This window comes from Phyllopteryx taeniolatus, chromosome 7 (assembly GCF_024500385.1).
Source record: "Phyllopteryx taeniolatus isolate TA_2022b chromosome 7, UOR_Ptae_1.2, whole genome shotgun sequence".
NCBI classification, from domain to species: Eukaryota; Metazoa; Chordata; class Actinopteri; order Syngnathiformes; family Syngnathidae; genus Phyllopteryx; species Phyllopteryx taeniolatus.
Window position 1 is genome coordinate 14,022,342 of NC_084508.1, and position 12,248 is coordinate 14,034,589.

The 12,248-nt window shown below is 41.0% G+C and overlaps 1 protein-coding gene and 2 long non-coding RNA genes across 4 annotated transcripts; 1 reads left to right on the forward strand and 2 right to left on the reverse strand.

The window, feature by feature from the left end:
- Nucleotides 1–222: 222 nt before the first annotated feature.
- Nucleotides 223–2,392, forward strand: LOC133481249 (uncharacterized). The gene is made up of 4 exons (XR_009789494.1): nucleotides 223–830; nucleotides 992–1,240; nucleotides 1,356–1,530; nucleotides 2,313–2,392. It is a non-coding gene; the product is annotated as an uncharacterized LOC133481249 (long non-coding RNA).
- A 1,850-nt stretch (nucleotides 2,393–4,242) lies between these two features.
- Nucleotides 4,243–7,588, reverse strand: LOC133480835 (alpha-2-HS-glycoprotein-like). 2 transcript variants are annotated; one of them, XM_061779478.1, is made up of 7 exons: nucleotides 7,354–7,588; nucleotides 6,589–6,699; nucleotides 6,424–6,508; nucleotides 5,392–5,561; nucleotides 5,196–5,312; nucleotides 5,012–5,092; nucleotides 4,243–4,941 (listed from the first exon to the last, which is right to left on the reverse strand). In XM_061779478.1, the coding sequence occupies exons 1-7, from the start codon at nucleotides 7,555–7,557 to the stop codon at nucleotides 4,798–4,800; spliced, it is 912 nt and encodes a 303-aa protein (XP_061635462.1). In that variant the 5' UTR covers nucleotides 7,558–7,588; the 3' UTR covers nucleotides 4,243–4,797. The 2 variants fall into 2 exon arrangements, with proteins under 2 accessions (XP_061635462.1, XP_061635463.1); XM_061779479.1 differs by lacking the exon at nucleotides 5,012–5,092.
- A 3,378-nt stretch (nucleotides 7,589–10,966) lies between these two features.
- Nucleotides 10,967–11,518, reverse strand: LOC133480943 (uncharacterized). Its single transcript, XR_009789401.1, has 3 exons — nucleotides 11,400–11,518; nucleotides 11,227–11,294; nucleotides 10,967–11,160 (listed from the first exon to the last, which is right to left on the reverse strand). It is a non-coding gene; the product is annotated as an uncharacterized LOC133480943 (long non-coding RNA).
- Nucleotides 11,519–12,248: the final 730 nt, after the last annotated feature.

The following is a 12,248-nucleotide window of genomic DNA, read 5'->3' on the forward strand; positions in this document are numbered from 1 at the left end:
GTCTGTTTGTCCAGTTTCATCTTGCCATATTGTCACACTCCACTCCCCAGGCCGCACCCGCCTCCTCATGTGTGTCTTATCAGAAGATTAAAAATCACTCCACATTCTTTTGCTTTCTCAGGCCTAGAGGGCATTAGGCTGTTTTACTAGACAGATATTTGGATTTTAAAAATTGGCCAACATTTACAAGTAAGACTATTTACTCTGGCTGTACAACATCGTTGAACAGCAGGTGTATCCAGCTCAATTCTTTCAGGATCAGGATTTCTGGAAAGTTGTGTTCACTGTGGGCTCACTATAAAACTATATTTAGAATAGAGCCATGGCTCGCTCCAAGACTTTCTGTTGTGTTGGATGATAAATGTGAACAACATGCCATTCAAACCAGAAATGTGGACCCATATCACAGTTGAGTGCAAGTTTGGCTTGAATTTTAGGGGTTTGAACGCTTGGCAGCAACTGCCCTTCGTGCTCTTTTACAGAGTTAAAAACAATGGTGTTGCCGTTTATGGGCATGTTGAAAGCTGTACATTAAGGATACCCAGGAGCGCCATAGGTGATGATGATTCTAAGGGCCCATGACCGACAAGGCGTCTGAGAAAATTTAGTTTCAATTAAAGTGGTGGGGCTTAAAGTGTGTTTGTTTGTTTCAATGGAGCACCAATTCCCTGACTGCACACTTGTGGATACTGACCCCCCAAAAAGTATTTTGATTATTCCTTGCCTTTTAGTTATTTTCCAAGAGAAGGACCAGCCTCCACAAGGGATGTTACAAGAAAAAGTTAGAACATACAGGGACTGGCCAGCTGATATACATCATCACTTTAAAGGTAGAGTTTGGTATGTTTTACTTGACTTTTATAAGCAAAAACTCTTTTACACTTCCGTGAGAGTTAATGTTGAAAATGAGATCTGACTTTTACTACATGCTCTACATTGGAGTTGGCCTTCAAGTTGAGAGTCCATCTATTCATTTTATTTTTCTTATCAGAGGTCACGGGGCCAGCAACCAAAGCAAATAAGGCCAGACTTCGCAGCCACTACTTCCAGTTGTTCTGGGGGCATCCCGAGACATTTCCGTGCTAGCCAAGAGACATAGTCTCTGCCTCACCAGGGAGACATCCCGGAGGCATCCTAAACAGATGCCCGAGCCACTTCTTCTAGTTCCTCTCTATGCGGAGGAGCAGCAGCTCTAATCTGAGCCCCTCCCGGATGACTGAGCTTCTCCCCCTATCTCTAGGTAACTCATTTTGCCTGTTGTATCCGCGATCTTGTCCTTTCGGTCACGACCCACAGCTCGTGACCATAGGTGAGGGCGGGAACCTTTTGACTCAGCTCCTTTTTCACCACAACAGACTGATGCAGACTCCGCATGACTGCAGATCCACCTGTCGATCTCCCGTTCCATTCTTCCCTCACTCGTGAACAAGACCCTGAGATACTCAAACTCCTCCACTTGGGGCAGGATCTCATCCCGACCTGGAGCGGGCACTCCACCCTTTTCCAAAGACCATGGCTTCAGATTTGGAGGTACTGATTTTCTTCCCAACCGCTTCACACTCGGCTGTGAACCGCTTCAGCAAGAGTTGAAGATTGCAGCTTGATGTAGCCAACAGAACCACATCATCTGCAAAAAGCAGAGACGCTATACTGAGGCCATAAAACTGGACCACTTCAACGCCTCAGCTGCACCTAAATTCTGTTCAGGGATTCTATTCTACAGTGATGCTGTATATTTTGACAGGAATAAATGAAAACCAACAGAGTCCTGGCAGCGAGCGTACGGGTATTCCCAGCTTTTGTTTTATGTTTCTCTTAAAGGGTTTGACTCATACACTAGTGTCACCGTGTAATTGTCATACATTTAGCCAGTTGAATGATTCACATGTTTTGAAAATGTGGCCCTCGTATGTCTGTTCGGCCTCACCCTCGGTCTAGCGAAGCACAGCAAGAATATGCTGGAATCAAAAACCACTCTGTGCTCGAAAACAACATCAGGATATGATTATTCCGAAAAAACCCAAACAGATTTCTCTTGTAATTATACTGAAAATGAGTATGTGCATCTATAAATGACTGGTGTTTTAGCAATAAATGGTGGCAATGATGTTCATGCAAGTTGATACAATAGATATAGTGGAATCTGTAAAATCACACCATCGAGGCCATATAATTCGGAATTCAAACTAGATTTTTGTGAAAATATGCTTCAAAAGTGTCACAATACTGGGCCGTCCTATCATGCGAGACATATCTTATCAGACTACAGCAAGTATCAAAACATTAACTTTTCTTTTTCTTTGGCCTTTTAGAGACACTTATTTCTCAAGAAGCAGCAGCAGCAGGACAAGGGAACTTGAAAGAATGGAGAAAAAAATGACATCATCGGAAGGTACGCGAAATGAGAGGACTCCCATTCAAAGCAGCATGACTTTACCATCCATACTACTGTGGTTAACTTTTTTTTGCACTTATCTAACAGAAAAAGAATATTAGAGGAACTTCTGCAATAGAAATCACCTTTACATTTCATCACGTTGTTTTTTTCTTTTAATATTTACAGTGGTAAATTTGAGTTATACTTGTAAGACAGTTAAGAATGGTAAAGTTTTCACATTTGTGACAGGATTATTTCATCAGAGGTTGACCTCAAATATTGCATTGTATTGCTTATAGGGACACATTTGTCATGTTTCATGAGCACATTTTGGAACTATAGATGCTTATTGGTGGACATAACGATCCACCATTCACAAATTAAACTTAGTGTTTGCTCCCTGGGCAAACTGAGGAACTATTCAGAGAACAAGGCAACAATACATCCCCTTAAGGGGCATTCTTATTTGAGCCATGGAAGTGAAACTATGCAGTAAGAGCACTGAAGGGGCGAGTATGGAGTACAAGTATGTCCGTGCATGTGTGTCCATGCATGCGTGTGTATGCGGACACGCGTTTGGGGACGGGGTTCAAGAATTTGATCCAAGAAATCAGGTTGGAATCTCAGCTGCAAAAACATACTTTCCACATGAACACAGGTCTGCTTGTGAGCCAGAGACATTTTCTGCATAGCTGTGTGGCGAATAAAATATCTCCTGTCAAGGTGTGCAGACTCACAAAAATGTGGGCAATCAAAAATAAAAGTTACAGTGAGACGCTAATGTGTTCCTCTTAGAGGGGGGTTGTGGTGTGGAAGGGCACCTCCTGGAGAGGTTGTAGGGCTCAAATCACAGCTCTTCTGGAGCCTAAGGGATTTTGCTGTACCTGGAAGAGATTTCCGAGGGATAAAAGGCACAAGGGCAAATAGTTGATCTAATCTTTGCTATGAAGCAAACAAAGAGGTGCGTGATTCAGAGAACAAGTTATGTAAATCTGAACACAAATAAATTCCACATTACAACATTCTGGGAATTATTTGGATTAGGCAAGCAGCAGCATTCTTGTTGTTAATGGGTGTGTTTTCTTGCCTTCAATTGGTCTCTGCAGTTCAAAATCAGCCACAAGAGCTAAATTTGCACATTGTTTCATGTCAAACAGACTCTTTTTACATGTATTGTCTAACTACATGGAAAATAATAGCTTGAGATCTAGGGCACTATTTTCATAGAATGCACAACGTGCACTGGAGGGCGAATGCTGGCATTTCTCGAGGTTTGTGCAAGAGTAAGGCTTGCTGCCTTGTTTGCCAATTTGGCAGACCGGCCTGCGCCAACATGAGCTTACCAAAGCAAAAAGGCATGTGAGAATTTGGTGAAAGATGGTCTAAATCTCCACCTGCTCAGACCACATCTAACTTTTGGACCGCTGGTGTAAGGCAATTTTGGTGAAATTGATCAGGGCGCAGACAGATTCTAGAGTTCCGCAGATGTAGTAAATCAGCTACATGTCATTGATTGTGTGAACAGCAGACATCCCACCCTCTGAATCATTGTATGAAGCAATGCAATGATCCCATTCTTATATTTTGAGGTCTGCAGACATACTATATACATTGCCTGTGGTAATCATCAGCTCATCCTTTATTTAATCAGGTTGCCTGTTGCCACATCAGCCAAGAGCAGTGACAAGGCTCCGGTCACACACACAGATCACTGAGTCCTCTTCCGCATATAGAAGTCTCCATCACCAACACCTTGTAATAGCCAACTTGTTTTCACAGAAATACCCATTACATACTTTTCTTAATTGTATAATTATGCCAAAGAGTGCACTTTTTTGTGCCCCCAAAAGTGTCTACACATTCCCATTAAAATTCAATGGGAAACTCAACACAGGCTAAGAATTAGCACGTGGCATTGTTATCCTTTAAGCAACATATCTGAACACCATTACTAGAACACACACACACACACACACAAATCAAGGAAGGTATGCTTAATCATTTGCAAAGAATTAGTGCCAGACTGATGAGCTGAGAAGACCTTAGATGTCAACAGTATACTTGCCACAAGTGGCCAAGGCACACCAAAACAGCAGTTTGTCAGTTTAATTCTTTAATATTCCTGTACATTTGTATTAAGTATAGAGTACATTTTTTGGGGGGGGAGGCAAGATCAGATTAATGGAATTTCCAATCATAATGCAAGATGATTGAGTGACAAGGCAGGTCCAGGAATGAATTGCTCAAAAAATAAAAATAAAAAAGCTACCACTTTAGTACAATTAGAATTGACCAAGACCAGGATAAGAACGCCAACTTAAGGAAAGACTAAACAGCAATGAAGTGTTCTTGAATCAAGTATGATCACATAAGTGCCAGCAAAGTACTTTCCCTTTTTTTTTTTATTACAAGAGGTGACATCACTTAAGCGGGAATGGACAAATGTGGTGGATCGCCTGATTGGGGTTGTGCAGCCGCGCCTTGCAAACACAAGCTTCCGGACTTTGGTGGAACAAAGTCCTGCATACGGGCTCTGGCACATCAGTCGGATGGGGGCCTGGATTCTGTGGAGAATAAAAAGGTTAATTTTGTGCCACTTGTAACCGTGTACAAGTGGCACTTTTGTGGACTTACTTTTGGTAGATATAATTCACACTTAAGTTCTCCCACTCGTCTGTGCAAGTTGTAATAGGAGGTTTGACAAAAGGCATGATGCTTAAATAGAAAAACAATCAAGTTAAGAACCAAATCAAAACAGAGCCATGTGTGTTTGGATGTGTTCATCTTTGACCAGCCATTAGCATGAAAAACAACTCACAGCTCTGTCCGGACAGCGAGGCGTACAGGCCACAAAAGTATTCCTGGCACCTCTGGGACACGTGGTCTCAACCAAGGCAAACTTGAGAAAGGTAATCGTGCCAATGGTTGTAACGGACTAAGAAATGAAGGATAATTTGTTAAAAGTCCATAACGCAGCAAGGAGAATGTTTTTTTGCCCATTTTCCTGTCATTACCCCCATTGTCACATGAGCCACTTCCATCAGGGTGAAGTAATTCTTGTGTTTGTTCTCCCGGTTGAACTTGACCACAGCTTCATGCACCGCCTTCACAGCTGTCTGGTCATCCAGAGGTAGCATCTTGGGGCAATAGGGACAAATTGTCACAAGCTCCTCGTTGGTAAGTTCTGCACACAGATGGCACGTTACCATAAAGTAAAAAAGCATGAATTTTATTTCAAGAGCTTAAAAAAATAAAAATTCAGATTGTTGGAGGAACTTTGAGGTACCAAGTCAAGCTTTAATCCTGTTAGTGTGTTACAATAAGAGGTGCATTTGTTCGGCATCCGGGGGGGGGGGGGGGGGGGGGGGGTTAAGTCAAGTTACATTTTGAGTACCTAAAATTTGTTCTAAATAGGAATCTCATCAAACAAAATGTTACTGTAGGAAGCCAAACTGTACTAGTTAAGGAACAGATAGCAAAAAAAAAAAAAAAAAAAAAAAAAAAAAAAGTTTGCAATCTTTGCACAATTTATCCCAAATCTACCTTCCATATTGTATATCCATCCATCCATTTTCTGAGCCACTTCTCCTCACTAGGGTCGCGGGCGTGCTGGAGCCTATCCCAGCTATCATCGGGCAGGAGGCGAGGTACACCCTGAACTGGTTGCCAGCCAATCGCAGGGCACATACATACAAACAAACAACCATCCGCACTCACAGTCACACCTACGGGCAATTTAGAGTCTTCAATTAATGCATGTTTTTGGGATGTGGGAGGAAACCGGAGTGCCCAGAGAAAACCCACGCAGGCACGGGGAGAACATGCAAACTCCACACAGGTGGGGCCGGGGATTGAACCCGGGTCCTCAGAACTGTGAGGCTGACGCTCTAACCACTCGTACACCGTGCCACCTCCATATTGTGTATTTAAAAAAAAATTTTCAAAAGGGAATTCGTCTTTCACTTCATGGACAGAGTTTCATAACTAAGGTTCCACTGCATTTTGTTTTAGAAAGGCAAAGAAACATGACAAAGAGCGGTTGTGACCTGGTCTGGTGATGCAGTCGTGTCTGGTGACTTTGGCCACGCCCCACATCACCCAAAATTCAATGCTGCAGGTGGCCACTGCACCCTAAACAAGAAACAACAGCACACTTAGCACGTCACCTACATGAGCAGCTGTAATCTTTCGGGACCCAAATTCATATTTACCAGTTCATCCAGTCGCCACAGCTCACATTGGTCATCAGGTTTGGGGTTGGTGAAGTGACATTTGGTCTGCACCAGCTTCACATTCACATCTATGTGGCAACCTCCTGATACCTGGGTGGAGGAATAGACAATCCAAATGTTTCAAATTGATAATTTTCTGCCATAAAGATCTCGCCATCATGAGTCAATCCTTGTTGGCCTTGTGTGGGGTTCCTGGTTATGTCACATGATCCCACCCTCACCATGCTAGGTGGTTACATTTGAACAAACAAGGTTTATGACACATCAGATGTTAGTGTTAAAAAGGTGACATTTGAAGGTCATCTCCAAACTGGGCCTGCCAAAGTGCAGTGTGAGGTCATGGTGGGGTGGGGGAGAAACACAAAGTTGCTTTGGCTTTCATTCTACAATTTATTTAAAAATAAATAAAATAAAATAACCTGGTAAGCCATACTTTAGAATTAAAAAAAAAAAAAAAAAAAAAAAAAAAATTTAAAAAAAATTCCACCCAAGAAAATGCCAACCCCACAACAACAAAAAATTATTTACAGTTATAGCTTTGTCTTTTCTCACTCCCTTCTAGAAACCTTATTCTGTTCAACTCTGAGTCTCAATAAATAGCCATAAAAACACCACAACCACAGCTTAAAAAGTCCACTGTCACAGTAAAATTGTTCTGGCATAAAAGGGATACAGATCCTACTTTCTGCCTGACCGAACAGCCAAACGGGACAAAAAAAAGAAGAAAACTTATAAAATGCCAACCTGTTGATAACTGCTGCTCTGGATCACCTGCAGCTTGAATCTGAATCCATGCTTGTGCTTTCTATTGATGTGTTGGACACTGAGGCTCACAGCTACCGCCACGTTTTCCTTGTCACAGGTGACTGCCGGCAAAGGCGGAGCCGCAAGGAGGCCAGGAAGAGCTGCAGCGCACCAGAGCAGAACCACAAATAGGTGAGTCCTCATTATGACAACAAGGAAATGAAAACAGCACACATCACACGAGACGCACACAGACCTTAACCAGGCTGAGGAGCTCTGACCACCAATCGCAGTGGAGGACAAATGCCCAACACCTGTGTCCAAATTAGGGGTGGTTGTACTTTCAATCAATCAGGTTCCTTCACCTCAGCTGAGCATTAGGAAAGAAAAAATAAACTGGAGTATCCATCCATCCATCCATTTTCTGAACCGCTTCTCCTCACGAGGGTCACGGGCGTGCTGGAGCCTATCCCAGCTATCATCGGGCAGGAGGCAGGGTACACCCTGAACTGGTTGCCAGCCAATCGCAGGGCACATACAAACAAACAAACAAACAACCATTCGCACTCACACCTACGGGCAATTTAGAGTCGTCAATCAACCTAGCACATGTGTTTTTGGGATGTGGGAGGAAACTGGGGAGAACATGCAAACTCCACACAGGCAGGGCCGGGGATTGAACCCGGGTCCTCAGAACTGTGAGGCTGACGCTCTAACCAGTCGGCCACCGTGCCGCCAACTGGAGTATCATTTAAAAAATATATCTACATTTTTGGAGGAAAAGGTTTGGGAGAAAAAAAAGATACACTTTTTAAAATATATATTGTTAGTTTAATAATGACATTTTTCTTTTGAGAAAAAAATATTTGTCATGAATTTATGTTTCAAGACAAAAAAAAAACAATCTTCAAGAAAATATTTTGAAGAATTATTTATTTTGAAGAAAATACACCAGAAATGTAGATTTTCTTTTTAAAGGAAAGCTGTAATTTTACAAGAAAAAAAGTCTAATGCATATGAGAAAAAACGTATTTATAAAAAGAAAATGAACTTTTATTTTTTCCAAGAAATAAATGTTTTCAAGACAAATTCGTAATCTATATGTATCTCATAATTATTCTGTATTTGATATTTTTCAACTAAAAATGTTTAATCTGAAATGGTGGCAGATGTGTGTCGACTCCCATATATATATTTTTTTATTTTATTTGATGTTCATGCTCTGATTTAAAAAAACAGGTTACTCACAAGTTACTTTTCCTAGAGTAGTTTTTTCATTGAGTACTTCCTACTCTGACTCAAGTAAAAAGTAGTCATCCAAAAATTACTTGTCATTATTCTAAAGTAACAGTACTCCTACTTGAGTACAATATTTGGCTACTCAACCCACCTCTGTTCTTAAGCCATTCAGAAATTGACTTAGTGTATTTTGTATCGTTATGCTGCTGCAAAACCCAAGTACGCTTCAGCTTGAGGTCACAAACTGATGACTGAACATTCTCCTTTAGGATTTTCTGTTAAAGAGCAGATTTCATGGTTCCATCAATCACAGCAAGTTGTCCAGGTTCTGAAGGAGAAGCAGCCCAAGACCATCACTCTACCACCCACCACCATGTTTGACTGTTCTTTTTCTGCAATGCTGTGCTGCATTTACGCCCAAAACGTCTGAAACTCAGAAATGTATGGACGATTTTATTCATATTTCACGTTTACTGAGGCACAGCAGAGACAATATTGGATCCCAAATACTAGAAAAAGTTGGTTTGGCAAAATATGTCTCCTTTAACACACATGGAGCAGGACCACATACAGACCATCGAACAATACTAACCAGTATATATTCTCCTTGCTCTGTGAGGACGACTATTACTGAAGCTTAGTAGGGTACCTTCGCTGCTTCTTCCTCTAGATTGTGCTTCATCTGTTCCAGTAGTCCTACCTGGCATGTGGTACTACTGTACACTGAAAGCCTGCAACTCTAAATTTGTATTTTTAAAAAAACATGCCTGTATACAGTAGTATATATACACATATATATATATATATATATATATATATATACCTGTTATATATACATATATATATATATATATATATATATATATATATATATACCTGTTATATATACATATATATATATATATATATATATATATATATATATATATATATGTGTGTGTCCAGAAGTGTCCAGAAAAGGCCCCTCTGACAGCTACTTCTGTTTGACCCAGTTTTGTATCTGCTTTGTCCATATTTGGCAAAGACTGAACCATTTCCTCTGGTCGCCTCCCATGTAGATCCACTTGTGAGACCACACGTGTTTTTTGGTGACAGCGCTGGCTCGGGAGCGGAAACGGAAGACGGAGATCCTTGCTAGCGACGTAGATAAAGCTCGAGAAATTCGAATGACCCGATTTCACGCCTGTGTAGACGATTTTATTAATATTTCACGTTTACAGAGGCACCATAGAGACAATTTTACATCCCAAATACTAGAAAAAGTTGGTTTGGCAAAATAAGTCTCCTTTAACACATGGAGCAGCACCACATCCAAACAGCGCATCCAACAATACTAACTGGTATATATTATAATTGCTCTGTGAGAACAACTAGTACTGAAGTATGTCATAAGTGGAGGCTGTACATAACAGAAGGAAACGTGAAGAGCAGCAGGGATGGTCAACAGCATTGTATGTTGCACTGAAATGTAAATAGATCATGCTCACAATCCATGTTGCAATCACAATCATCTTTATTTGCCAAGTATGTCCAAAAAACAAGGAATTTGTCTCCGGTAGTTGGAGCCGCTCTAGTACGACAACAGTCAATTGACAGAGAACACTTTTGAGACATAAAGACTGTTGTCAGATGCCATCTGAGAAGAGCAGTTGGGACCATCTGCATTCAAAATCAGGTTTTCAGTCAAGTGAAAGTGCCTACACAGGTAAAACTGGCATGTTACCAGATAACCATTGGTCTAGGGGTATGATTCTTGCTTCGTGGGAGAGGCCGTGGGTTCAAATCCCAGACAAGCACTCATTTAACAGTTGGATCTTTCACACATTGCACTCCTTTAGCAGTTTCCTGTCTACACTGTTAAGAGTCACATGTTAACAGCTAAACAGGGATATGAACATGCCTGTTAAAATTCAATGAGAAACAAGACACATGCTAACAATTGGAATCTGTGGCATTGTTTCCCTTTAAGAAACAGCTGAACAACAAACCATATACTCAAATTTATGCATGCTTATGTGCAAAGAATTAGTGTCATACTGATGAGGTGAGAGGAATTTAGACATCTCAATGAACAGTGTCTTTATACTTCCCCCAGTGGCCAAGGTCCACCACAAACTGTGACAGCAGTTTGTCATTACTGCATGTTTATTTCTTAATAGATTCCCATTACATTAAACATGTTTTGGGGGAAGCAGGAACAGATTGAACAGCATTTCCAATCATAATGCAATATGATTTTTGTTTGAGCTACAAGTCCAAGAATGAATTACTCATTAGGGTACCACTTTGGTAAGAAATTAAGAGCTGACCAAGCCTAGCATTAGAAAGGCGACGTCAGGAAACGTTTAGCCATGAAGTGTTCTTGCATCAATGATCACAGATAAGTACTCGTTTTTATTACAATCAAGTTGACAAGCAATGGCATCACTTAAGCGGGAATGGACAAATGTGGTGGATCGCCTGATTGGGGTTGTTCAGCAGCGCCTTGCAAACACAAGCTTCCGGACTTTGGTGGAACAACAGCCTGCACACGGGCTCTGGCACATCAGTCGGATGGGGGCCTGGATTCTGTTGTGAACAAAAGTGGAACAATGAAGCACTCTACAAGTAGAAGTGGCACTTTTGTAGACTTACTTTTGGGAGATATAATTCACACTCAAGTTTTCCCACTTGTCTGTGCAAGTTTGACAAATGGCGTGACGCTTAAAAATAGAAGAAAAGTCAAGTTTAGAACCAAATCAAAACAGAGCCATTTGTGTTTGGATGTGTTCATCTTTAACCAGCCACTAGCATGAAAGTCAACTCACAGCTCTGTCCGGACAGCGAGGCATGCAGGGGACAAAAGTATTCCTGGCACCTCTGGGACACGTGGTCTCAACCAGGGCAAACATGAGCGAGGTAATCGTGCCGATGGTTTCAACGGACTAAGAAAGGAAGAATAATTTGTTTAAAAAAATGCATGAATCTTATTTCAAGATGTTACATTTTAAGAAGTAAATTCTCAAATTATTGGTGAGGAAGTTTGAAGAACCAAGTCAAGATCCAATTGTGTTATAATAAAAATGCTCGTGCTTTCTATTGATGTGTTGGACACCGAGGCTCGCAGCTGCCGCCACGCTTTCCTTGTCACAGGTGATTGTCGGCAAAGATGGCATCGCCAGGAGGCCAGGAATCGCTGCACCGCACCAGAGCAGAACCACATATAGGCAAGTCATCATGATGGCAACAAATAACTGGAACCAGCACACATCAGACCAGATGCACATGGACTTTAACCAAGCTGAGGAGCTCTTACGACCAATCACAGTGGAGGACAAATGCCCAACACCTGTGTCCTGATTTGTGGTGGTTGTCCCCTCAATCAATCAGGATCATTCACCTCAGCTGAGCATTAGGAAAGAAAAAAAGACACTGGTGAATCATTTAAAAAATATGTATAATTTGTTTTTTTTTTTTAGAAATAATACGTACTTTATAAAAATATATTGTTATTTTAAGAGACATTTTCATTTTAGAAAAAAATATTTGTCATCAATTTATGTTTCAAGACAAAAATTAATCTCAAGAATATCTTTTCAAGAAAATGTTTTGAATTATTCATTTTGAAGTAAATAGTAGAAGTAGATTTTTTTTAAAGAAAAACTGTAATTTTATAT

Excerpts from the sequence above, each read along its gene's own strand:
- LOC133480835 (XM_061779478.1), bottom strand. The coding sequence starts at position 7,557 with ATGAGGACTCACCTATTTGTGGTTCTGCTCTGGTGCGCTGCAGCTCTT. Across the intron at positions 6,700-7,353 it reads AGAGCAGCAGTTATCAACAG|GTATCAGGAGGTTGCCACAT; the intron begins GTTGGCATTTTA and ends TCCTCCACCCAG. Across the intron at positions 6,509-6,588 it reads TGTGGCGACTGGATGAACTG|GGTGCAGTGGCCACCTGCAG; the intron begins GTAAATATGAAT and ends TTTCTTGTTTAG.